The sequence below is a fragment of the Corvus moneduloides genome, chromosome 16 (assembly GCF_009650955.1).
Source record: "Corvus moneduloides isolate bCorMon1 chromosome 16, bCorMon1.pri, whole genome shotgun sequence".
NCBI lineage: Eukaryota > Metazoa > Chordata > Aves > Passeriformes > Corvidae > Corvus > Corvus moneduloides.
The window spans coordinates 16,060,113-16,085,915 of NC_045491.1; the positions used below are offsets into that span (position 1 = coordinate 16,060,113).

The 25,803-nt window shown below is 57.2% G+C and overlaps 1 protein-coding gene across 4 annotated transcripts in view; it reads left to right on the plus strand.

The window, feature by feature from the left end:
- LOC116451924 (mitochondrial Rho GTPase 2) overlaps positions 1–25,803 on the plus strand; it is a 45,041-nt gene that overhangs the window by 15,561 nt on the left and 3,677 nt on the right. Inside the window, exons 21-56 of one of the 4 annotated variants that reach the window (XM_032125905.1) lie at positions 347–508; positions 785–913; positions 1,889–2,022; positions 2,105–2,142; positions 2,568–2,687; positions 3,101–3,283; positions 4,279–4,379; positions 5,271–5,373; positions 5,984–6,105; positions 6,872–7,031; positions 8,246–8,436; positions 8,685–8,853; positions 9,318–9,429; positions 10,286–10,457; positions 11,074–11,196; positions 11,283–11,469; positions 11,923–12,053; positions 13,019–13,162; positions 14,258–14,377; positions 14,749–14,833; positions 16,530–16,588; positions 17,483–17,564; positions 17,671–17,714; positions 18,842–18,895; positions 19,259–19,311; positions 19,983–20,091; positions 20,533–20,634; positions 21,232–21,330; positions 21,739–21,847; positions 22,115–22,235; positions 23,256–23,340; positions 24,402–24,547; positions 24,628–24,728; positions 24,801–24,931; positions 25,363–25,443; positions 25,625–25,747. In XM_032125905.1, coding sequence (XP_031981796.1) covers positions 347–508; positions 785–913; positions 1,889–2,022; positions 2,105–2,142; positions 2,568–2,687; positions 3,101–3,283; positions 4,279–4,379; positions 5,271–5,373; positions 5,984–6,105; positions 6,872–7,031; positions 8,246–8,436; positions 8,685–8,853; positions 9,318–9,429; positions 10,286–10,457; positions 11,074–11,196; positions 11,283–11,469; positions 11,923–12,053; positions 13,019–13,162; positions 14,258–14,377; positions 14,749–14,833; positions 16,530–16,588; positions 17,483–17,564; positions 17,671–17,714; positions 18,842–18,895; positions 19,259–19,311; positions 19,983–20,091; positions 20,533–20,634; positions 21,232–21,330; positions 21,739–21,847; positions 22,115–22,235; positions 23,256–23,340; positions 24,402–24,547; positions 24,628–24,728; positions 24,801–24,931; positions 25,363–25,443; positions 25,625–25,747 — 4,185 coding nt within the window. Of the gene's footprint in view, positions 1–346; positions 509–784; positions 914–1,888; positions 2,023–2,104; positions 2,143–2,567; positions 2,688–3,100; positions 3,284–4,278; positions 4,380–5,270; positions 5,374–5,983; positions 6,106–6,871; positions 7,032–8,245; positions 8,437–8,684; positions 8,854–9,317; positions 9,430–10,285; positions 10,458–11,073; positions 11,197–11,282; positions 11,470–11,922; positions 12,054–13,018; positions 13,163–14,257; positions 14,378–14,748; positions 14,834–15,663; positions 16,054–16,149; positions 16,228–16,529; positions 16,589–17,482; positions 17,565–17,670; positions 17,715–18,841; positions 18,896–19,258; positions 19,312–19,982; positions 20,092–20,532; positions 20,635–21,231; positions 21,331–21,738; positions 21,848–22,114; positions 22,236–23,255; positions 23,341–24,401; positions 24,548–24,627; positions 24,729–24,800; positions 24,932–25,362; positions 25,444–25,624; positions 25,748–25,803 lie in introns of those variants that run through there. The other 3 variants (XM_032125902.1, XM_032125903.1, XM_032125904.1) reach the window with 3 other exon arrangements.

A 25,803-nucleotide genomic window follows, 5' to 3' on the forward strand; every position in this document is an offset into this window, starting at 1 on the left:
CCCTTGGAAATTCCACAGGCTGCATCCGGGGAGGTGGATCAGGGAGAGTGGGGCACCAGCCCCATGTGAGCTCCCCGTGTTCCCTTCCATGAGACAGAAATAACAGACTCAAGGTTTCTTCTCCTCTGGCTTCGTTCCCCTCTAGAAGGAGAATTTGGAGAGGTGCTGTGGACACTGTCAGCTTTCACCTCTGTCTATGAGCTGCTCTCCTGGGCATTGCCTGGACCTGCAGGCCCTCGTTAAGTGGGAAGGGAAGGGTCCAGGGGACTCCATAGCCTCGTGTTAGGAGCACGGGAACAATCCTGAGGCTCCTGCAGTGTTTGCTCAGTGGCTCCTTGTTCCACAGCTGCTGAGGGTGGACATCAGCACCTTTGACTTGCACAGTGCCATCTTGGACTCTGCAGTGAAGGTCTGCTTTGGTCCTGTGCCTCAAGGCGAGCTCCTGGTAGCCACTTCTTCCAATAAAATCCTTGTGCTTGATGCAAAAACCGGACGATTGGTGCGAGAGGTAGGACACTGATACTCATCCACGAGGTCTCCTGTGGGGGCTGGGCACTTCATGTCTCTGTGGGAGGTTAAATGAGAGAAAAACTCCTCCTGGAGCTCACAGGCTTCAAAGAAACACAAGTGGGAAGCCTGCAGCTATCCCAGTGTGCTCGTGCTTGGGGTGAGCCTGAGCTTGTCCTTGTTTTCCACGCTATAACACTGCTGTTCTCTTGCTGAAGTGTAAATAAGGACATGAACCAGCTCAGCTAAGTCTGCTGGTGCCATTTCTTGTCCTCAGGTGTCCCCTGTGCACAAGCTGACCTGTTCCTCCCTGGCGCTGAGCAGGGATGGCCAGTACCTGCTCACTGCTGGTGACAAGGTCATCAAAGTGTGGGACTATCGGATGCGCCTCACCATCAACTTCCAGGTACTGCCCACACAGGGAGGGGAGGGGGTGCTGTTCATTGCTGAATCCCTGGAGAAGAGAGCAGTAAATGGGCTCTGTGTGACTTGGCCCAGTGTCCCCAGTCCCAGTTTGCCCAGCAGAGAAACGCAGCCCTGTTCCCACATTGTAACAACGCCTGGCAGTGGGCACAGGCTGGGGCTGCCAGAGCACCCCAGTGAGACCCTCTGCAAAGGACAGAAGTAGGTGATAGCTCTGTGTTAGGGACAGGGCCACATGGAGAGGAAAATGGTTCACCCAGGGCTTCAGAAGCAGGATAAGACTTTGGACTCTTGAGCTTTTGCTTCCTTCCCCGAACGAGTGTGTTGGAGGTCGGCCCTGGGTTGATCAGCCCTTAGGTGTGAGCGCTGTAGGTGTGATAGATCCTCTTCTGGACCTCCTGCTGACCCTGGCTGTGCAGGGCAGGGAGTGGACTAACCCCATCCTGAGAGGACAAGTGGTGGTGGTGATGCCATGAAGATTTTTTGCCTTTTCTTTTATAGCCCTGTTACACCTTTTTTACAACTTCTGTATTCTTAGTGCTTTTTGCCTACATTCTTGGACTTGTTTGTCAAGCTGAGAGACTCAACATTTCAGAAGCTTCGTAGTTAGGGATCAGTGTGGCCCAGACCCCAAGGTCCTCTCCAGAACACATTCTGTAAACCAAGATAGAACCATCCAGGGGAAGGCTCCTTGGGGAGAGGGGCTCACTCGAGCCTCTCATTGGGGAATCTTTGAGAGATCTGCTAATTAGTAACACCCATAATGATACACCAGATCTTTTGGGGTGGGCATTTTGCAGGGTGCATTTCGGTGCATATGACCTGGACGTGTGCACCTAAGGATCCTTAAAATAAATACCAAGATAAAATCCCTTTTTCCCTTCTAACTGTTTATGACTCTTGATTTTAAGACCACGAAAAGACATCAGTGGGGGATTCAAGGCGTGCTCTCTCCCAGGTGTTCATCGGCCACTCGGAGCCCGTGCGCCAGGTTGCCTTCACCCCAGACCAACAGCACGTCATCAGCGTTGGGGATGCCATCTTCCTCTGGGATTTCCTAGCTCCACCTCCGGTCAGGTCATCCCCAGCCAGGTAATGGTGCTGGGCAGTGCCTTCCCTGTGTCCCCTTCCCCTGCCCCATCCCTGTGTGACTCCAATCTCCTCCCCTTCCCAGGGCTCGTTCCCCCGCGTCCACTCTGCTGCTGAGGTCAGGTGAGTTTGCCTCTTCCCACGAGTTGTGCTGGCAGCTTTTCCACAGTGTAAGGATTTGGGGGGATGGTTCCTTCCTTGAGGGAGTCATGTAGTGGGGGGCAAACCAGCTGATTAGCCCGGAAGGACAATCTCAAATTAATTGGCACCTCTCAGTCTGCCTAGGTGTGGGGATGTTCTGAGCAGAGCCACTCTGGGCTTTCTGGTAGGTTTTCAACTTTTGCCTTCTGTCTTTCTGTGCCTCCATCTCCTCTGTCTTCTTTCTCCCTCATTGTCCCTCTCTCTCTGTCCCTCTCTTTCTTAAAAGACAGAGAAGTGGCTTCTATGGAAGCTGGAAAAACTGAGCTCGGAGGTGTTACCATCCAAGAGGATGAGAGGAGCATGGGGTGAAGGAAGTGACACCAAGCCTTTTCCTATTCCTTTCCCAGACAGCAGCTCGGAGAAGCCCAGGGATGTCTCTGAGAGCCCTCGGCAGACAGTGCCTCTTCCACTGCTGTCCACCCCGCCGTGTTTGGATATCAGCTCTGACCACCAAGCAGGATTTCAAAGTAAGAGGAACTGCTTGCAGGAAAGGGGAAAATGGACCTCGTTTTAGGAAAAGCTTGCCTAGTTCAGCAGCATCCTTGGAGCCATCCCTACCGTGATCCCTTCTGGCAGACTGACAGACCAGTCTGCAGTTCCTTCCCCTAAGCTGGGCAAGGCCCAGAGGTGCTGGGGTTCAGCACCCCTTTGTGCTCTGCTCTCCTCCACATACTGAGCTGCTGGCACAGCTTCTCTGACTGAGCTAAACACCTCGTTGGTCATTCCTAATAGGAATTGTCTGCTCTGCCCTCTACCCTAACAGCTGGACTGTTCCACAGAGCAGGGGAATGATGCTGCCAGAAGTCAAGGGGGCAGGAACACATGAAGTGGTCCTGAAGGACATGGATGGCTCCATCTTCCCACTGATTTTTCTCTCCAGGTATTTTCTCAGAGTCAGACAAGGAGGAGGAAGAAGATCTGCCAGGCAGCAGCAGGGTGGTGGCAAACAGGCACAAAGATGCCTCAGTCCTTGTGGTGGGATCAGATGGGAGTGAGGAGGAGCCTGTTGTGAGGCCCAAAGTGAGGCAGGAGAGCCCGAGGTCTCCTGAAAATCCAGCAAACGGTAAATCAAGGGTATTGCCAGCTTGTACAGAGCTGCAGGCCTGCATGGCAGCTTGGTCTATCCCCCAAAAACAAAGATTATTATTATTATGGTGCAGAGAGACCCAGACATGTGCTCTGAACTGTGATGTGAAAGGCTGCAACATGTTCCTCAGGAGTTTTCCCCTGGGCATGACCATCCAAGGGAAGTCAGGATTGAGGGAAGCTCACACTGATCCCTAAAACTGCTCGTTTTTCTGGCTCTTTCCCTGCTGCTGCTTCTGGGCACACCAGAAGCCTGTCTTCAGCCTGGAGCCAGTATCATCTCAGAGTGGCACGTCCCATTAAATCCAGCTGCAATTAAAGCTCCCAATGCCTCTATTAATAGCTGCACAGCCTCGGAGCTGCAGCGGTGTGTGGCGACCTGCCAGGAGCAGGCAGCTGCCAGTGCTCAGCCCGGCAGGACTTGTTGGAAAGCCTCAGGATAAAACTGCCTCTGATGCTCCTGTTACAGCCCTGGAGCTGTGGGGCTTGGGGTTTCACAGGGATGCCCAGAGCACAAGGTGTGGGTGTCCTTAGGCTGTTTGCAGTGTGGTGTGGCTGAGTGGGAAAGGAACTGACCCAGGGAATGGCTGGAGCTGGGCCAGGGCAGGGTCAGGTTGGATATCAGGGAAAGGTTCTTTCCCCAGAGGGTGCTGGGCACTGCCCAGGCTCCCCAGGGAATGGGCACGGCCCCGAGGCTGCCAGAGCTCCAGGAGTGCTTGGACAGCGCTGCCAGGGATGCCCAGGGTGGGGTTGTTGGGGTGTCTGTGCAGGGCCAGGGTGGGACTGGATGATCCCTGTGGGTCCCTTCCCGCTCAGGATATTCCACGTGTGACACTGCAGTCTGACTTTTACCTTGTGTGTGTTCACACATGCACAGCACCTGAATGTCAGCAAGGCACAGCCTGGGTGCTGCTCTCAAACCTTTCCCAAGAGCAGCATCCTGTAGGTACCGTTTTCTCCTTTGTGTGGCAGAACCCAGGAAGGGCACCAAAACTCCCAAGTCCCCATGTTCCATCCGCCCGGACTCCTACCGGCATTTCACTCCTCGCTTCAAGGCATCAGTGCTCCCCCAGGTGAGAGTTGTGCTGGTTACCAGGTGGAGAGGAGGCATTTTGGGGCTGGGGTAGGTGGATTTTCCAAATGGTTTCCATTTTGTTCTCTGTTGGAAAGCAATTTGGGAAATATACCCCTGGGCTGATGTTCAGTGAGAAATCCTAACGTTAATTCCCTGTTCTCCCCTACATGTAACTCTTCCCAGACTAGTAAAAAGTGAGTTGTGCTCAACTCTTTTTGTGTTGCCCAAATCTGCATACATTTTTATTCAAAAGGAGTGGAAATGGCATGTGCTATTGAGAGTGAAAGACGAGTGAGCAATGGAGTGATTCATTGTGCTCCCATATTTGCGAGCAGCTGCGTTGGCAGAGCAGGCTGGGGAAGGCAAATCCATGGAGCGTAGTGAGGAGAGACACGGCACAGCTCCTGCTCTGTTAACAAACACAGCAGGAATAAAACAGAAACTTCACTTGGCCTTTCCCTAAGCTCTGCTGCTAGTGCTGGGAGAACAGCTACATCCAGATTTCACCCCCAATCCTCTGCTCTGTCCCTCCACCTGGCAGCATTTTCCCCCCAGTTCTCTTCTTACTGAAATATCTGCATCCCAAGTCAGCCAAGCCCATGGGAACTCTTTCCCAGCGGGATTAGCAGCTGCTCCTTAGCTGGGCACTTGCTGCCAGCCTGTTTTGTGCCCCATCCGAAAGCATCTGTGCCTGGCTATGCTGGGGCAGCGTCTCTTTTGTTATGGAATATTGTTAGTCCCTTCCGTTACGGAATTGTGTGAGTATTGGCATGGATCTGTGTGGGATGTGTGTTTGAGGACACTCACTTTTTCCTCTGTGGGTGTTGATGCACCTGACCAGACCATTCTTCCAGAGCTTATTTTAAGCCAGCATCTGTTTCTCTTGCAGAGTTTCTCATCTCCTCCAGCAGGCAGTGAGGCCCTGAAGCTGAAAGCAGTGATCGGCTACAATGGGAATGGCAGAGGGAATATGGTGTGGAACCCAGATACAGGTACACTGGGAATGCTCTGGAGTGGTGGGATGTGCTGCCAGAGAAGCTGTGGCTGCCCCTGGATCCCTGGAAGTGTCCAAGGCCGGGTTGGATGAGGCTTGGAACACCCTGGGACAGTGGAAGGTGTCCCTGCCCATGGCAGGGGGTGGGATGAGATGAGTTTTAAGGTCCCTTCAACCCAACCCGTGTGTGATTCTATTCTGTGATTCTAGGGGTGTGTACTGAGTGAAGTTATGATCTTGGGTTGGGATCTTTGCGTGAACACAGGGGTTCTTTGTGTTGGTGAAATCCAGTAGCTCTTTGCTGTTGGCAATCTTTAGTTGGTGGGGCAGACTTGGGCTCCAGGTGTTGAGAGGACAGAGCAGGAAGGAAGCTCACAAAGCCCATCCTGCCTCCTTTCTCCAGCTGGAATGATGCCCAGCAGCCCTGCTTTACTCAGGTTAGGGAAAGTGAGATTTCACCCCGCTCCCAACCTGCTGCTGCTGAGCTGCGTCAAAGAGTCAGCTTTTACGTATTAATGAATCATAGAACTTTCCACGTGGGCTGTGGTGGGGGCTGTATGTGCAGCCTTTCCATGAAAACATCCCCTCTCCTCCCCCTCTTCTGCCAGGCTTCTTCGCCTACTCCTGTGGCTGCGTCATCGTGGTTGAAGACCTGCACTCGGGGTCCCAGAACCACTGGCTGGGCCATGCCGAGGAGATCTCCACACTCGCCCTCAGCCACGATGCCCAGGTAGGAGAGGCTGCTGCTGCCCCAGGCCAGGGCTTGTCCCTGTCACTTTGGAATGCCACAGCCTAAAATCCCATTTGTCTGTTCCTCCTTCTGCCTGGAGGCTATGGAAATTGTTTTGGAGTCAGCTATCTGTTGTGCTGGCTCGGTGTGCGCTGGAGAATGTCCAGAGAAGAGAGTGGAGCCAGGGAAGGGGCTGGAGCACAAGTCTAATGAGGAGCTGGGAAAGGGGCTCAGCCTGGAGCAAAGGAGGCTCAGGGGGGACCTTGTGGCTCTGCACAAGTCCCTGACAGGAGGGGGCAGCCGGGGGGGGTCGGGCTCTGCTCCCAGGGAACAGGGACAGGAGGAGAGGGAATGGCCTCAGGCTGGGCCAGGGGAGGTTTAGGTTGGACGTCAGGAAGAATTTCTCCATGGGAAGGGTGGTCAGGCTTTGGAAGGGGCTGTCCAGGAGTGGTGAAGTCCCTATCCCTGAAGGTGTCCAAGGAGGGACTGGATGTGGCACTCAGTGCTCTGGGCTGGGTGACAAGGTGGGGGTCAGTCACAGGTTGGACTGGATGATCTTGGAGATCTTTTCCAGCCTCCACGAGTCTGTGATTCTGTAAAGGCCACTCTCCTCCTCTGGGTGATGCTGCCTTTCCCTCCTGCCATCGGCTGAATGGTTGTTTCTCACAGCATTCTCCATTTGCCAACCACATCGCTTTAATGTGGGACTGAAAAACCCATTAAGACTAATGAGTGTTCTCTAATTACTTACACATTGTTCTGTTAGGTTCTTGCCTCTGCCTCAGGGAAGAAGGATGGAGACTCCCACTGTCAGATCTGCATCTGGAGCACCCAGGATGGGGCCTGCACAGCAGAGCTCTTCCACCATGAGACACAAGTCCAAGCAATGGCCTTCTCCTGGGATGACAGATTCCTTGTCACCATAGGTGAGCATGCCTGTACCAGCAGCTGTGGGTGCAGGGGTGCACCCCAGAGCAGACAGCTGATGGCAGGAGGGTGCTGTGAGCACCAAACACCTGCCAGATGTGCAGCAGGCTCGTGGGTAAGAAGCTGTTCCATGGTATCCTTGGGACAGCAGGGAATGCAGCAGTTACAGCTTTCTCCTCCTGACTCACTGGTGTTTCTTAAACCCCCTGGAAATGGTTTATGGTTACTATGCAAAGGGAAAAGCCTTCTTCTGGACTTGTTATTGCTGCCTAGATGGACTTGGACAGAAGTAGCCAGGCTCCCAACTGTGAGCCTCCTGCCAGGCAGCCATGCCAGCACAGGATGGATGCTCAAGCTGTCTGTTTTGTCCAGGCAGGGGACATTTAAAGGACAACATGCAATTAGGAAGCTCTTGTTTTGCATGAGAGGGGACCTGTGGGGCAGGCAATACGCTCGCTCCAGGCTGGTGAGGCTGCCTGTGGAAAGGAAAGCAGGCTTTGCTGGAGATAAAGGCAGCAGTGTGCTCTTCAGGGAGCAGTGTGGGAGAGGAGCTCTCCTCCTCCAGCTCCGGTCTGGGCTGCAGGGGAGGGAAAAGCTGAAAGTCTCCACAGAGCTTGTGGAGAAAGGCAGCAGGAGAGCACTGTCCTCCTGAGCTCTCTGGAAGCTTGGGAATCACCGGGAGCTTGTGCCATCACTGAGGCCAATGCCTTCTGCTCCCACCCAGCTGTGGTGGCTTCCATTGAGGTCAGCTCCCACCTCAGCTGGGACCTTGGCAAAGGTGCCATCCTGTTCTTTGTTAAGACAGTGTCAGCCCTGAGTGCCCAGTGCCACTGGAAGGTTTGTGTGGGGCATTCCCCAAGGTGTGCAGCAACTCCTGAGGATGGAGAAACAGCAGGAAAACTGCTCTGCCTGTTGCAATCCCAGCCCTGGCTGCTCCAAATGACTCTGCTACCAGGACAGGTTTGCTACAACCTCCAGTGTGAAGTACTGGGCCAGTTCTGTCTGTCCTTAACTTGGACAAGCATCTGTCATGTCATGCAGCTTGTGCTGAGCACCAAAGGAGTTGTGCCCATGCCTGGAATGGTGTTTGGGACAGTCATCTCCCAAAAGCTGGATGAGGGAGTGACATAGCTGGGGTGTGTGTGCTGTGTGGATGCTTGTGAGCATCCTGAGGCAGCAGAATTCTTCCTCCTGTCTTTCCCATTCTCCCTAGGGGACTACAGTGACCAGACCATGGCTCTGTGGAGCACCCACACCTATGAGCTCATGCTGTCCACTCGTGTCTTGGAGCCTCTCCACGACGTGGCTTTTAGCCCAGTCTCTCACCAAGACCTGGCCTGTGTGGGGAGGGGAGCTGTGATGTTCTGGCTGTTGGAGCAGCAGGGAGCTGCTGTCAGACTCAAGGTAAACCTTCTTTTTACATTTTGAGATTTATTTTCAGCATCTCTGACTTATTTTCCAAGCTCCTGGTGAGGGCTCTGTGAGAGCTGATGATTTCTCTCAGTGAGGTGATGTTGACTGTGCACAAGCAGCTTTTGGTTGTATTTGAGGCATTAACTGCAGGAATTGAGGGGAGGAGGATGGTTTTTTTCTCCTGATGCATCTAAGCACGTTCATTCCCTTTGGCATTCCTGGTTTTTGTGCTTTGGCAGGTTCATCGAGCCCCTGCCCCGGACGTGCTGGGGCTGGTGGAGTTGACGTCTCTCTGTTACGGTGCTGACGCTCTCCTTTACAGTGGGACCAACTCAGGCCAGATTTGTGTGTGGGACACAGAGACCAATTCCTGCTTCATGACGTGGGAGGCTGATGAGGGCGAGATCGGTGGGTGCAGCATCACAGCTGTAATGGGGAACCAGTTGGGAAAGAAGCCATGAGCTTGCAGACTTCCCATTTCAGCTGTGCTTGGAAAACCAGTTTGCTGTGTGGGATGCAAGATCTGTGGGGTGCCAATGGATCTGTGACCTGGTTTTCCTCAGGGTCCTGCATTTCCTGGGGGGTTTATTGAATCATAGAATCATTAAGGTTGGAAAAGGTCTCTAAGATTATCAGGACCACCATTAAACCATGTTGCTGAGCACCACATCCACAAGCTTCTTGAATCTTTCAGGGATGGTGACTCCACCACTGCTCTGGACAGCCTGTGCCAAAGCACCTCCAGACCTCTAGTCTGTCAAACAGTGTTGGGCTGTAGAACCCTCCCACTTTCCTGCCCAAATGGCTGCCAGGAGCACCCTTGGAATGATGGCTGGGAGAAATGGACACTGACAGGTGCCCTTCATCCCCAGGTGTGCTGGTATGTCGGCACAAGCGGCTAGTGAGCGGCAGCAACACGAAGCGCATCCGCCTGTGGTCCGTGGCCACCGTGCAGGAGCTGAGGCTGAAAGGGCCCGATACCAGGTAGGAGCTCGTGGCCCCTCACCTGGGAGCCCCCAGGACCTGTCCGAGAGGTGGTTTTCACAGACAGACACCACGTGCAACCACGCTGCTCCTGCTGCTCCTCATCCTTAGCTTTTCCTCTCCATCCAGTGACTGCTGGTTCTTTCTGTCTGGATCTTTTGACTGAATTTTTGCCACAGGTAGCTGAATCCTCTTAATAGTGGAAGTGGGTGTTGATCGTGCCTGAAGTTTGTGTCAGGGGTTTGTAGGAATTCCTGTAGGAGATTTAGGGAAAATACATTGCCTTTGTTTCTTCTCTCATGCTATTGCATCCCCTATTTTCTTTCTTTCTTGTAAAAAGATGGCTGAAGTGCAAATCACAGAGTTGTGGAGTGGTTTGGGTGGGAAGGAAACTTCAAGCCCATCCCATTCCAACCCTCCCTGCCATGGGCAGGGACACCTTCCACTGTCCCAGGCTGCTCCAAGCCCCGTCCAGCCTGGCCTTGGACACTTCCAGGGATCCAGGGGCAGCCACAGCTGCTCTGGGCACCCTGTGCCAGGGCCTGCCCACCCTCCCAGGGAACAATTCCTTCCCAATATCCCATCCATCCCTGCCGTCTGGCAGTGGGAAGCCATTCCCTGTGTCCTGTCTCTCCATCCCTTGTCCCCAGTCCATCTGCAGCTCTCCTGGAGCCCCTTTAGGCTCTGGAAGGGGCTCTGAGCTCTCCCAGGATCAACACTCCCAGCTCTCCCAGTCACTGTTCCATGGACAGGAGCCCCTCATTGAACTGGGTTCACTAGAAAGTTGGATTTAAAGCAGGCAGAGTGGCTGTTCCAATGTCTGAGCCAGTCCTTCTCCCACCCTGCCTTCCTCCAGGTCTGGCTTGGTCCTGCTGGAGCACGAGATCACCCTGGATGGGACGATTGTGAGCGCAGCCTTTGACGACTCCCTGGAGATGGGCATTGTGGGCACCACGGCAGGGACCCTGTGGTACATCAACTGGGTGGAGAGCACCAGCATCCGGCTCATCAGCGGCCACAAGAACAAGGTCAGAAGGGCTGGGCCCGCTTGGAATGTTGCTGTTGCTTCAGGGTATCATTCTGGTACAGAAAAAAAGGTTCACATGGTAGGAGAGAAGGTGTTTTATGGCAACTCGCAGTGCACCTTGCCTGGTCCTACCTTTGGGGTTAGGTTTACTGTGCACAGTGCCTGGTCCTGCTGTTGGGATTGGGTTTATTGTTTCCCATGATTGGTAAGGTTGGAAAAGACCTTTAAGATCATCAAGTCCAAGTGCCAACCCAGCGCCACCACCACCACGTTCACCATTAAACCATGTCCCCAAGTGCCACATCCACACATTTTTTTGATCACTCTTGGGTATGCTGATTCCACTGCTGCCCTGGGCAGCCTGTGCCAGTGCTTTACAACCTTTTCTGTGAAGAAATTCTTCCTAATATTCAATCTAAATCTTCCCTGGTGCAACTTGAGGCTATTTTGTCTCATCTTGTTAACCCAAAACAAAAGCACTGCACCTTCCTTTATGCTCCATCTCATCTGGAGTCTCCCATGAGCAGAATCCTGGGAGATGAAGGGGCAGGGGAGCTGGTGTGCTCTGGGCTGTGGCACCCACAGAGCCCTGGTTTTCTGCCTTTTCCCTGGAGCAGGTGACCGAGGTGTGCTTTAGTCCCGACGAGAGTCACTGTGCCACATGCGGGGAGGACGGCAGCGTGAGGATCTGGGCTCTGGGCAGCACGGAGCTGGTGGTGCAGTTCCAGGTGCTCAACCAGGTAAGTGTTTGTGGCACATCAATCCCTTCCTCTTGGCACAGGCAAGTGTCCCCTGTGTCACCAGCTCTCTGCCAATTTCCTTGCAGAGCTGCCAATGCCTGGCCTGGAAGCCTCGTCCCGTTGGGCTGTGGCCTTGTGCCGTCGAGAGCCAGCACGTGGTGGCAGGGTACAGCGATGGCACTGTCCGTGTGTTCAGCGTTTCCAGGACAGAGATGGAGCTGAAAATGCACCCCCACACTGCTGCACTGACAGCAATCGCCTACTCCACCGATGGTGAGGCTGCCTGAGGTGGCACTGGGGACATGTGGCCTCGGGGAATGTGGCTTGGTGCTGCCTGAGTTTACCCTGACCTCCAGCTGCTCTGTGTCCTGGCCACCTGCCCAAAACCCCGGGGCCAGGGAGAGCAACAGAACTTGTCTCCGTGATCTCTGGTGCCTCTGCCAGCTGAGCACGTGGCGGGTGGGACACGGGAGTGCATTGGCTCTGGGATAGCCAAGGGCTTTGGATACAACAAACACCTTTGGTTTATGATCTGCTGTGGCTCTTCTTCAGTGTGGAGCTTTAATGGGTGTCTCTGAGACATCTCATCATACCCAGCCCTTGACTGGGTGCCAGCCTTTCACATTGTTTCAGGACACTGGTATCCCATAATCTTGGACCTTTCTCCTCCAGCCTTTTTCTCCTCCTACAAGAAGTGTCCCATTCTTTTCTCTCCCCTGCCAACAGGGGAAATGATCTTATCAGGGGGCAAGAATGGCATAGTGGCTGTCAGCAGCCCTCGCACTGGAATGACCATCCATGTCCTGGCTGACCACAAGGGCTCCCCCATCACCGTTCTCCAGTGCACCAGGAAGCAGGTGAGACCTCAGGAGCAGCACAGTCCCCATGTGTCACTGCACAGCTCTGGCAGGCAGCATGGTCAGCAAGTGTGCTTTGGTGTCCCTTGCTTTGCCTCTTTGGAAATCTTCCTCCTCCCCTCCAGCAACTTCTGATCAGTTTTTCCAGGGATATATTCAGTGGAATAAAGCTCCACGTGTTGCAGGTGCAGCCCGAGTGAGGCTGTGCCTGCAGGGGGACCTTTGGTGGCAGTTGTTGACACCCTGTTGTACACAGGTGGCACATGAACTGGTGCCACAGGCTCTTGGAGAGCAGCACCCCTCGGGAGCAACCCAGGCTGTGAGCTTACAGCCCCTGTGCCCCCCAGAAAGGCTCTTTGGCAGCCTGTACCATTCCTCTGTGGAGCTGGGAAGACTTGGCTGTGCAGCAGTGGGAGGGTTTGTTTCAGCACCTCCTTTGTCCTCCTCTTTGTGGAGAGGTTTTTTCCTTTGCACAGCAGAAATGAGAATTATTTTCCCTAAGATCTCAGGCTTTAAGATCATCCACACTGCAAGGATGTGTTTCCTGGTAATTTAAGACTGAGGAAATCCTTCTTGATTCTAGGTGGAGGACATTTTTAGGGGGCACATGGTATTGGAAACAACTCCCCCAGGAGATGTGCAGATCCAGAGGGGTTCCCAGGGAAGGGAACTGTGTCATTCAGAGCAGGGTTTGGGTTGGAAGTGACCTTAAAAATCATCAATTTCCAGCCCCCTGCAATGGGCAGGGACACCTCCCACTATCCTAGGTTGCTCCAAGCCCCATCCAGCCTGGCTTTGGACACTTCCAGGGATCCAGGGGCAGCCACAAACAGAGGTCAATCCTGGCTTTGATCCCCTAAGCACAAGCCCCATGTTCCCATGAGCTCCTGTCCCACTCTTCACTGTCCCCTTCCTTCAAAGCCTCTGTGCCCCCAGAGTGACAGGGTCGTGTTTGTGCTCCACAGTACCACGACTTCGGGGTGGAAGGAGGGGAGCTCTGGCTGGCCACCAGCTCCGACCGCCGGGTCAGCGTCTGGGGCTCCGACTGGCTCCAGGACAAGTGTGAGCTCCTCGACTGGCTCAGCTTCCCAGCTCCTGCTGGCCCCGAGGTGAGCGTGGCACCTGCCAGGCCCTGCCTGCTCCTGGTATGAGGCTGGACACGAGCAGAGATGGAGGAGGGAGGCACAGGGCTCGGAGAGAGTGAGGGTGTGCTTAGGAAAGGCATCTCTGCTAGTCCTGTTCACAGAGTACCTTGTCAATGCACCTTCTTGGGTGTGCAGAGAGACTGTAGCAGTGCCAGACTGCCCTGGAGCACTGACTTTTAAGCATGAGGAGCCCTAAACTGCACCTGCAAAGAGCTGACAGCCCTGTGCCAGCAAAGCAGAGCCCAGGAAGCAGTGAGCACGGTGTGCAGGAGGGGAGAGCTAATTATGAGCGTGCTGCTAATTCTGACACTCCCGAGGAGCGTGAATATTCCGAGCCAGGAGAGTGGTGGAGGCTTCCCAGAGCCAAGTACTCAGCCCTGTGTGTCCCTGCTGCTTGGCAGAAGCCTCTGGCTCCAGCCCAGGGGTAAGGTTTGGGCAGCAGAACACCTGCTAGAAAAGCAGGAGGATCTGTGTTGGAGAGGACGGAGATGGTCCCTGGTCCTGGTGACATTGGCAGGCAGAAGGGAGCTGGGTGTTTTTGGGGGGCAAGAGGCAGTGCCTCAGCCTGCCTCCATACAGCAGCTGGGTTCTGTCAATATTTCTTCTGTTTATTTCCAAAAAGATGGATTTCTTCTGGAAAGAAATTCACCACAGCTCTCCCTACAGCGTGAAGGTTTGATCTTGCACGCACTACTCAAGATCTGCCTTCTGGGCCCTGTTTTCTTGTGCTAAACTGATCCATAACCAATTCCCAGCTTCAAGCCCATGCAGCAATAGTATCTCAGTGGGAATTCAACCCGTTAGACCCACATGTGACCTGCTCCTACAACACTAAACCATTTGCTTCAGGTTTCCGTGGCAGGATGTGGTTGTTCCTTGCTTTCCCTGAGCCTGTCTGAGATGGGAATGCAAGAGGGAGGAAGCAGCCTCCACCATACTAATGTCACACTGGTCAAACACTCACAGCCCTGGTATCTCCCTCTGCTCTCCTTTTAGCTCTCATTGGTTGAAATAAGAGAATCCAGCCTCAGTTTTGTTGCCTTTGGTTTCCCCCACCAGGGTCTCGACAGCCTCCCACCCAGCCTGGCTGCGTTCTGCCCCTGGGAACACGGTGTCCTGGTCTACGTTGGCTTTGGGATGCAGGAGGAAGCTTTGTTCTACAGCCTCAGGAAGAAACAGGTACCTGTCCCCTGCCACAGGCAGTGGGGGCTGGCAGGGCTGCCCTGTGTGTTACCCTCAGTCACGGCGGTGGGGTGGGCTCAGGCAGCTGCTCAGGGAACAGATTTTCATCTTGGAAACTCTGGAGTCTGGCCCAGGTGAACAGCAGAGCCCTGCCCCTGCCTCAGGCTGCATCCAGGCAGGCAGCCAGTCCCTGATCCCACTGGAGGGGAAGGCGGCTGCTTCCAGGAGCATTAACACTCTCCCCATTGTCTCCTGGATGCCTGGGGCAGCTCTCTGAGCTGAGCACCCTCAGCCTCCCCATTACCTTCCTTAGGGCTGCGGCTGCCTTCCCCCTCTGAGCTGTCGGTGTTTCTCTTGCTGAGCTGCAGGTGCTCAGGAAGATCTCGCTGCCAGCCTTTGCCACGTCCCTCAGCCTGTCCCCAGCCGCACCTTTCATGGCCATCGGCTTCGGTGGTGAGTGCTGGGGGTGCCTGGGCCCCTCCTTCTTCTGCCAGAGGGGAAACAAATGTCCTTATTCCTCGTAACAAGAGATGTGTCCTTAAACCTGGGAGCTACAGTCCAGGGCAAGGAGAAACCTCCAGGAGACTGCTGGGTCAGAAATGAGATGTGTGAGCTCAATCCTGCTTGTCCATGGGCAGGGTTTGTCACTGGAGTGAATTCCCGGGGTTCTGGGCTGTCTCCATCTCTGTGGCTGTGTGAGCTGCAGCCTCTGAGGCAGCACGGACCTTCCCACAGCGTGGGGACAGGCAGGACCCTGCTCGGGCAAGGGCACCTCACTCCTGCAGCAGTGTGGATCTGCCTGTCCTGTGTCACTCAGCTCAGTGACACAACTTGCAGCTCAGCAGCGGGGAGAGAGCCTGGGGAGTGACTGGGAATGGTGCTTCTGGCAGGGAAAAGACATGGAGAGGGGTTGGGGTGACTGGAAACAGGGCTTCTGGCTGGGAAAAGACATGGAGAGAGTCTGAGGGTGAGGGGGGAATGGTGGTTCTGGCAGGGACAAAACAGGGATTGGGCTTGGAGGTGACTGGGAATGGTGCTCCTGCCTGGGAAATGACATGGAGATGGTCGGAGGGTGACTGGGAATGGTGTTTCTGGCTAGAACAAGACATGAAAAGGGGGCAGGGGGTGACCAGGAGCGGTGCTTCTGGCAGGGACTAGAGATGGAGAAGGGCTGTGAGTGACAGGGACGGGTGGTTGTGTTAGGGACAAGCCCCGAGGAGCGGGTCTGGAGGGTGATGGAGGTCAGTCAGAGCCTGCCGGCCCTGAGCCACTCCTCTCCGCAGACCGGCTGCTGCGGCTGCAGCCCTGCCCGGCCGGGGACCCGCAGGACTACGCCGGCCATGACGACACCGTGCACCTCTGTCGCTTCGCGCCCTCCGGCCGCCGCCTCCTCACGGCCTCCCACAGCGCCGTCCTCGTGTGGGAGCTCACGGGCGCCTGAGCCCGGCGGGCCCCGGACCAGCGACGCTTCTCCAGCGGGGCCCGCTCCGGGAGAGGCCCCGGCTCCGGCCGCGCCCAGGCCCAAACCACCGCCCCCACGGCTGCAGGGGTTGGCGGCGGCGGCGGCTGGCCCGCCTGCGGCCCCGCCTGGCGCTGGAATGTGTTTCACGGCCCCGTTCGCCGTTTGTTGTCGTTAAACGTTTTGTTTTCGTTAATAAACCATCGAAAGACGAGCCCTGGAGGTCTGGGTGTGCTTGCCCCGCTCGGGGGCGCCGCGCTGCCCTGCGCCGCTCTGCGCCGCCGCTCGGTGGTGCGGCCGGAAGTGGGGGGGGGGGGACGGGGGGGCCGGGGAGGCGGGGGCGCCGCCGCCATGAAACGGGACGTGCGGATCCTCCTGCTCGGGGAGGGTGAGGGGGCACGGGGGGCACGGGGCCGGGGGAGCATCCTCCAGCCCGGGAAGGGGCAGGGGGTACGGGGGGCCCCGGGGGAGAGGGTTCTCCTGCAAGAGCGGGGCGAGGGCGGACGGGGGCCCAGGTGGGACCCCCGTCACTGGCAGGACCAGGGGAGCCACCAGGCCCGCCCGTGGCCCCGAGCCCCGTGGGTGTCATTGTCACCAGCCCCGGCTCCGGTCGTGACTCCCGCCTGCCGCTGTCCCCCTCAAGCTCTGCCGTGCCCGTGCCATTGTCAACGTCCTCCCTTTATTTCCTAGCCCAGGTGGGGAAGACGTCCCTGATCATGGCTCTGGTGGGAGAGGAGTTTCCTGAAGAGGTGAGTGGGGAGGGGGCGCGCACACCCCGACCGCGGGCCCCCTCGCTGGGTGGGACAGCTCTGTCCCCAGTGTCCCCGGCTGGAGATGGGGGTGTCTGGGAGGTGCTCACAGCTCCTGGGGCTGTGACAGCCGCACAGCTGGTTCAGGTGAGGTCAGTGAGGACCACACGGAGCTCCAGCTGAGGTGGTGTTTTCCTCAGTTTGTGCTCTGGTCCCGACTTGGGAGCTGATCCTGACTTGCGGCTCTCTCTGCCCTGAGGAGGGTGTTGGTACCTCCCAGGGCCCCACTTGCTGCTGCTGTGTGGTCTCTGTCACCGGCACAGCAGGGCTGGCACCACCACAGAGCCCTTGGAAGGGGCTGGGCCACATTCCCTGATGGGTTTGGTGCTCCGAGCCAGGCCAGCTGTGAGCAGCAGCCTCCAGCCTGCCTGTGCCCCTTGACAGCCTGCTGTCCCAGCGGTTTGGATAGGGAAATGAGATCCGTCTGTCCAGGCACATTTTCCCTGTGCCATCAGATGTTTCTCCCACTGCCCATGGTGTGCTGGGCAGCATCAGCTCAGGGGTTCAGGGAGACCAGCCCTGCATCCCTTCCCTGCTTCCAGCCCAGACAATCAGCTCGGTGCTGCTCCCAGAGGAGCCCAGGGAACCAGGGAGTGCCCAGGGCTTATCTCCAGCGGGATCAGGAGCTTTGGTTGAGGGAGGCAGGTGGAAGTTTCACCTCGGGGACGCTGCCTATGCGAGGGCTGGAGTGCAGGGTGTGCTGCAGCCTGGTGGGCCAAGAGTGATCCGTGATCCACAGCTCATCCCGCCCTGGCAGTGGCCACGTTGGGATCTGAAGTCCCTTGTCACCTGTCCTGGCTGCCTGTGGCTGGATGGGCTGTGCTGGCTTTGCAGGTGCCCCCCCGGGCAGAGGAGATCACGATCCCGGCCGATGTCACCCCTGAGAAGGTCCCCACGCACATAGTGGACTACTCAGGTAGGGCCCTGTCCTGTCTGGCTTCTCCCCTTCCCTGCCTGCCTGAGGGGATTGGGAAGGGGTGCCCCTGCCTGGGCAGGTGGTGATGCCTTCATTCCCCTTCTAGAGTCGGAGCAGACGGAGGAGGAGCTGCAGGAGGAGATCGCCAAGGTGAGCAGGGCTGGCCGGGATGGGGACAGGAGGTTGCAGTCCCCGAGGGACACGTGGCTGCTCCCCTCCCCTCCCCATTAGCCACCCAGAGAGGCACAGACAGTTGGTTATCCACGGATTAATGCTCTTGGTTTGTTTAGAGGCTTGTTTAATCCTGCTCTGTCTTGTAAGCTGTTGTGTGTGGCTTGTCCAAGCCCTCCGGGGAGCCTCCAGAAGGAGAGCGGCGGGGGGCAGCTCACTGCTCACGGGAGGCGGAGGAGGCTGCGGAGCAGATGTTGTGCTCTCAGCCTTGGGATGGTCCCCCTGGACTCAGAAGAGGGAGAAGCAGTTGCTGGGTTTGGGCAAGAGCCCTGCTCCCTGCATTAGATCCCTGTGGCTGCCTGATGAAGCAGTGGCACAGAGGAGTTAATTTAGGAGCTGGAGCCCCTGGCGAGCGCTGGGCAGGGAGGGATGAGGGAGCCCTCGGAGCAGCCGTGGAGGAATAATTAAGTTGTCTGGCTGGGGTGGACCCAGCTGCTCTTTGCCCTGGGATTAGCCTTGACTCTGCACACATGAGGACCTTTTAATTATAGATAATAAAACCATCTCTCTCACGTGAGCAAAGCTATTTAATCTCCCAACCCTGGTGGCTAACGGCCGAGGAGGTGGGCACGGGGGTCCTGCTCCCTCCACCCAGACAGCAGGCGTACACAGAGGCTTTAAATGGCTCCAGGAAATCCTGCCTAAACCCTTGTGTGTCCTCGGGATTAGCATTAAACTCTCTCCTGAAAGGACCAGTGATCCCTCCTGTCTGCTTCCTATAAAGCCTCAGTGCCGGCCCTGTCTGCACGGGGTCAGGAGGGGAGGAGGGCCGGGACACGGGTGGTGTGGGGGGGGATCTGGGCTGGTGGGCATGGGAGCAGCAGCTCCTGAGGCAGAGGAGCTGCTCCCGGCAGCTTGTGGGCTCGTGCTGAGGGTGGCCCAGTCGGGGGCTGTGTACGTGTCTGCGCTCACGTGCGCTCGGCCGCTGCCTTTCCCTGGCTGCTCAGCCGGCATTCCCTGCTGCCCCGGCATTCCCTGCTGCCATTCCCGGCTGCCACAAGTGTGGCAGGGACCCCCTTCACCACCTCCTCCTGCTTCTCTTGCAGGCCAACGTGGTCTGCATGGTGTATGATGTCACCAAGGAGGCCACGATTGACAAGGTAATGGGTCCCCACCGTGGCCCCGCTCCGGCAGCGGGGCCACAGAGGGTTCCCAGTGCTGGGGTTTCTGTGCTGCCCTGTGGTGCAGGCACGTACTGATGGCCCCCAGCCCTGTGAGGGATTTTGGGTCTGAGAGCCCTGCAAGCAGAGGCTGAGCCGTGCCCAAGCTTGCTCCCTCACAACAGGACAACAGGCTTGTTGCATCCTGGTGCTGGCATCCAGCGCCCCTGGGCCTGCTCTGCCTGCTGGTGTGAGGGAATGGCAGGGAGCAGATGGCTGCAGGGCCCTGTTCCTGCCTGCCTTGGGGCTGCCTGTCCCTCCCCAGGCTGTGCTGACAGCCCTTTCCCTCTGCTCACCTTCCAGATTCGCACAAAGTGGATCCCCATGGTGAACGGGGGACTTGAAAAGGGATCCAGGTACCATGTGGAGTGTGATCTGTGGGTGCAGAATTGGGGGATTCTGGGGGCTGGGGGGTGCCCACCACCCTCACCTCCTTCTGAGGGTACTGAGAGCAAACCAGCTTTGTGTGTTGATCCAGGCTGGGTTGGATGGGACTTGGAGCCCTGGTGTGATGGAGGTGTCCCTGCCCATGGCAGGGGGTGGGACAAGATGAACTTTAAGGTTCCTCCCAACCCAAACCATTCCAGGATAGTGGTTTGTGGCCAGATCACCTAGAGCAGAAGGACATGGGGACTTTTCTCTGCCAGAGATCCAGCTGAGACAGGGGGTCACTGAGGGAAGATCCTTCTCCCCCCCTTGATCTCTTCTCAGATAGACAGGGAGGGCAGGCTGCCAGGGGAATCTGGGAGCACAGGAGCTTCAGGCTGTGTGTGGATCACTTGGGCAGAAGGCTGCTGTGCTGGATTAAAGGCTCCTGAACATATTGTTGCTGGGTGAAAGCATAAGCAGGATCGGGCAGTCTGCTTCTCCAGATGGATGCTCCCAGCTGTGGGAAGCAGGAAAGCTGCTCTGGACCTTGCAGAGGACGGTTGGGGCCTCCCTGGCCTGCCCATGGGAGCACCAAAGGCTGGGACAGTGCTGGGACCAAGAGAGGGGTGACCTCACTTGAGCTCTGTGTCTTTCCTAGAATCCCCATTATTTTAGTGGGAAACAAGTCTGACCTGCAGGTGGGCAGCTCCATGGAGGTCATCCTGCCCATCATGAACCAGTTCTCGGAGATTGAGACCTGCGTGGAGGTGAGGGAGCTGGAGGGGGCGTGCAGAGTCTCCCTGAGGGGTTGGAATACTGGTCCGGAGGGAGTCAGGGAGCCTCTGTGCTCATGGAGAGCTGCCCTGATGATGTTGCTCTGCACAAGTCCCTGTGCCCAGGGCTTGAGGGCCTGTGCTTCGGGCTTTCTGTCCTGTGCCCCTTGCAGGGAGCAGCTTTCTGTGTCTGCCCTCTGTGGCTCTCTAGCTGGAACTGCTGTTGGAGCTCCACACACGCCCTGTTGGCTCTGGGGCTGCGGAATGGGCACAGCAAAGCCAGAGCAAAACCCGGGAGATTTTCCCTTTTGATTTTTCCTCATGGTGGACAAAAGTTGCTCTGTGCTTTGAGGCACAGCTAGTCTGGCTCAGGGAGATTGTATCATCCTCCTCCTGCCCTTGTTATCGGGGCTGTCTCTTCCTCTGACTCCCCAGTGCTCTGCCAAGAACCTTAAGAACATCTCTGAGCTCTTCTACTATGCCCAGAAAGCCGTGCTGCACCCCACTGCCCCGCTCTACGACCCGGAGGAGAAGCAGGTGGGCTCCTGGAGGAGTTTCCCTCCTGTCACACTGCTCTGGGTGGAGCTTTTGGAATGAGGGTGAAGAGTTTGGGCTGACACAGACCGGCCAGGGGACAGTGCCCATCTTCTGTGCTCAGTACAGCCAGCTGGGCACACAGAGACCTGCAAGGAGCTGGGTGTGTTGGGGCAGAAGCCCTCATGCTCCAGGCTCTGTGCTGGTTGTGGAGGGAAGGGTCTGGGAGAAAAATTCCCCATGGATTGTCCTTTCTGACTTCAGATCGGATGTTAGGAAAAATCTCTTCACATTAAGGGTAGTCAGGCACGGGCACAGGTGGAGGGGTGGGGTCACCATTCCTGGAAGGACTTAAAAGCTCTGTGGATGTGGCACTTGGGGACACGGGTAGTGGTGGCCTTGGCAGTGCTGGGGGAACAGCTGGACTCAGATCTTGGAGGGGTTTTCCAACCTTAACGATTCCATGGTTCCCACCTCCAGGGTGGTTGTGGTACTGGCCTAGAAGTGCAGGAAGGGAACCTTCTGTGTGTGGGGCTGCAGGGAGGAAGGGCCAGGCTGTGGCTGGTTCCCTGTCATTGTCACCGTGGTTGGTCCTTGCAGCTCAAACCCGCCTGTGCTCGAGCTCTGACCCGGATCTTCAACCTCTCGGACCAGGACAACAACCACATCCTCAGTGATGATGAACTCAACTACTTCCAGGTAGGGTGGCTGCAGAGCTGAGGTGTTCCCAGTGCCTGGCATTCCCTTTGCAGCAGAGAAGCTGCCCCTCTCCTGGCACAGCCGTCCCGTTCCTGTTCAGCACCTCTGTGGCACAGCTAAAGCACTGTAGGGCGCATCTCTGAGCTTGTGGGGTTCCATCTGCCTAAGCTTGGGCCAAGTTTGCTCTGCCATGGGAAGACCAGGAGGCTCTGGAGATGCTGAGAGTCCTAAATTACTGGGATGCTGGAGAACAGGGGTTTGGTCAGGGCCTAAGGCAGAAATCCCTGAGCTGGGTGGATTTTCCCTCCCTGAAACCCCACTCCGTCCACGGGAGAGGGAGCCTGGCAAGGCAGGGTTGTGCTCTCTAAGTGCTTTGCTGACAATGGCCTTCATTCTCTCGGGAGGCAGAAGTCCTGTTTTGGGAACCCCCTGGCTCCCCAGGCCCTGGAGGATGTGAAGATGGTTGTGTGGAAGAACACGACGGACGGGGTGCAGGACAACGGCCTCACCTTGAACGGTGAGGAGCAGCATGAGGGCTCCCTGCTCCTTCCCAGGGCATGGGGGGGACCCACCTCCTTCAGCACATCCCATGGGGCCCTGTCCTTGGCCTGAGCCTCCTGGCTCTTATTCCAAGCCTAATTAGTCCCTCGTTAAAACAAGCCTGCTGTGCCTATTAGATCCCTCTGTCCCAGCAGTCTTTCCCAGGGGAAGCATGGCTCTGAGGAGTGGATCCCTGAGCCTGAATTGACTCCACTGTGGCTGAACCCCCTGATCTCTCCTGCAGGCTTCCTCTTTCTCAACACCCTCTTCATCCAGAGGGGCCGGCACGAGACCACCTGGACCATCCTGCGCCGCTTTGGCTACGACGATGAGCTGGAGCTGACAGATGACTACCTGTACCCACAGTGCGTGTCCAGGGCTGGCCAGGGGGTCACACTCCCGTGGTGCATGGCTCAGGATCCCCAGCACCTTGGCTGGATCCTTCCTGCACCCCAGGAGCTGCTGTGGGCCCTTAGGTCAGGGTCAGCTTCGCAGTCCTCACCTTCCCCTCGGGCAGGAGCTGATGCTTGGGGTTGGGGACAAGATCAACAGGCCTTGGGGCTGCTGGTTTAGGCAGACAGGAAGGTGGGGAATGAAATCCCAGACTTCCCTTGGCATCAGCAAGGGGTTCTTGGAGGCTGCTCTGTCCCTGGCTGAGCGAGGCAGAGCGGCTCTGTCGGGAGCAGTGAGCTGTCAGCACAGCCCTCGCGGCTGATTGTGCAGCTGCTGTCTCTTCTCTGCTCCCTGCCACTCTGGAGATGGGGAGCTGGCAGCAGTGGAAGTGTTTGGCTTGGGAGCTGCCTCCTCCTGTTCCCAGAGAGCAGGCTGCAGGGAGGTGACAGGGACGTGCTGGTGGATGGCACCCCGGGACACTGCTGTGCCCTGCTGAAGCCCTGGGCATGAGGCAGAGTGAGGGCACAGCATCTCTTTGGCTGCTTGGGATGTGCCAAGGAAAGGCCACTGCATCCTCAGGGGATTCTCCCCAAAATAAGGGGGCTGTGTCAAGGAATAGCCAGGCTGGGAGGCAACAGCTGACCTTGAGCAGGGAGGGAGCTGTGTCCTCTGGGTGAGATGTGCTCACACACTGCCCTTCGTTCAGGGCTTGAGGAGGCCCATTTGAGTTCTGAGCTGGAGAATAGGATATGAAAGATAAAAGTGAGGTTTAGATTGGATATTTGGGAAATTCCTTCATGGGAAGGGTGGTCAGGCACTGGCACAGCTGCCCAGGGCAGTGCTGGGGTCACCATCCCTGGGGGGATTTAAAGCCATGTGGGTGTGGCACGTGGGACATGGGTCAGTGGTGGCCTTGGCAGTGCTGGAACAGTTGGACTCAATGATCAAAGAGGGCTTTTCCAACAGAAATCATTCCATGATTTTCCCGACAGGTTCCGCGTGCCCCCCGGCTGCTCCACGGAGCTCAACCACTTGGGATACCAGTTCCTGCAGAGGCTCTTTGAGAAGCACGACAAGGTGGGCAGCACTGCAGGGGCTCCAGGGGAGGGGATGCCCTGCTGGGCCTGCACACCTGAGCACAGGTGCTCCCCTAACCACCCCTCTGTGCCAGGGAGCCCACAGAGCACCAGGGAAGGGCTTCCCTCTGCCACAGTGTTCCCTCTTTGGAGGCTTTAGGAGCAGGAAGTGGCCACAGTGAGCTGTAGGTAGTCTGGTGGCCTATCAGGGATGTGGGGTTGTGGTCACTACTCTTGACCAAAGGTCAGTTTGGACCTTCAGGGACTGGGTCTGAGTTGGCATCAAGCTGGCATGGCCGTTGTAGTTGCTGGCTGCAGCGGGCAGGGAGGCAGGCAGGGAAGCGGGCACAGCTGCTGGCCAGCAGCCATGGACCAAGCACCAGCATCTGCCAGCCTGGTGGAGGGCTGCCAGGCCGGAGAGAGGGAGAGAAAGCAACACATTTGTGCCAAACTCAGGCTCTTGGAGAGTGGAAGAAGGGGATGTGTTGGATCTGCGTGCACCTGCTCGGACTGGCTATTGAGATGTTGATGTGCATCTGGGGTATGGCAGCTCTGAGACAACAGGGGAGTGGCTCAGGAATGGCAGCACGGAGTGGCCACACATCCCTGTGTGCCCAGATCAGCTCTGTGGCCAGGGGGAGTGGCAGCACTGAATGGATGCTCATCCCTGGGTGCCCAGGTGCCAACTGGTCCCCTTCAGGTGCAGCAGCCTGGAACTGCAGAGTTGGCCTGTGGAGGGCCAGGCTGGACTGACGCAGGCTGCTGTGGAACAACTGGTTCCAGGAATGCCAGGAACAGCAGCTCAGGGCTGTGGGGTGGGTGTGGACGGGTCCTGCCTGGTTGCAGCTGCAATCCCAAAGTGTGTTTGCTGTTGTGCAGTGCTGGCAGGCCCCAAGGCACAGGCTCTGTGAGCTCGCCCAGCTCCGGCCTCGCTGCCGTCGATTCCTGCCATGGGCAGCGTCCCTGTGACGTGTCACAGCAGGGAGGTGGCCGGTGTGGCAGGGCCCCCTCTGGGCACGGGCTGGGTCCTGCCTGCCCTGGTGACTCAGTGTGTTTTGGCAGGACCAGGATGGAGCCCTGTCGCACACAGAGCTGCAGAACTTCTTCAGCGTGTTCCCCTGCGTGCCCTGGGGCCCCGAGCTCTACAACACGGTATGCACCACTGATAAAGGCCTGCTTTCCCTGCATGGATTCCTCTGCCAGTGGACGTAAGCTCAGTCCCTCTCCCTGGCCCTTGGTCACATCACTGAGCCCTTGCTGACCTTCCTGGCGTACTCTGTCTCCCCAGGCTCATGGCTTACCTGGACGTACGGCGCTGCCTGGAGTGCCTGGGCTACTTGGGCTACCCCATCCTCTCGGAGCAGGACTCCCAGAGCCAAGCCCTCACAGGTACAGCCATGCCCTCCCCTTCTGTCTCAGCTGGGGTCTCTCCTGGCTCTCACCCACCCTCTCTCCTGCCAGTGACCCGGGAGAAGAGGATTGACCTGGAGAAAGGGCAGACCCAGAGGAACGTGTTCCTGTGCAAGGTGCTGGGAGCGCGGGGCGCAGGCAAGTCCGCCTTCCTGCAGGCCTTCCTCGGCAGGAGCCTGGCGGTGAGTGGCTGCTCCCTGGCCGGCCACGCTCCCAGGGCAGAGCAGGAGGCACAGCCGGGGCTCCTGGAGTGATCTGTCCCTCCCTGGCACCTTCCTGCCCATGGCCAGGCCTCCCTGTGTGATGCTCTCCCTGCCCGTGCTTCACACCCCCTCCATGCTGGTGGCTTTGGTGTCCCTAATCCTGGCTGAGGCAGTGGGCCTGCTCCCTCTGCTTGTCCCGAGGGTCCGGAGGGGCTGTGCCTTTCCCAGTCTGACCACGGTGATGCTGACTTCCCCTGCCTATTAGGAACAGCCCCACATCTCATGACAGGCCCTGGCTGCCCTTCTGGCAGCTGTCAGACCACAGGGGCTCAGGGTGGTGTGAGACACTGTCCCTCCCCCAGCACTGCTCCTGTCTCCGCTGCCTGAGACCGTGTTTTCCTTGGTGACAGGCCCAGAGGGAGAGCCCAGGACAGCCATCCCTCTACACCATCAACACAGTGCAGGTCAATGGCCAGGAGAAGTACCTCATAGTAAGTCTGGGAGAGCAGGGAATCGTGCCGTGTCTGGCCTTAGCAGGGCCAGGCTGTGTCCCCATGTCCCAGCACACGGGGCTGGGCTGTGGCTGTGCTGGCACAGTCCATGTGCTGCTGTGAGGAGCAGCTGACCCCCTGGGACACTGCTGTGGCACACACCGTGTCCCCTCTGCTCCAGCTGCACGAGGTCAGCGCTGACACGACGTTCACGAAGCCATCGGACGCAGCCTGCGACGTCGCCTGCTTCATCTACAGCCTGAGCGACCCCAAATCCTTCAGCTACTGTGCCAGCATCTATAAGGTAGCTGGCAGCGACCCTGGGGGACTTCACAGGGGTCCTGGGGGACCACAGGGGTC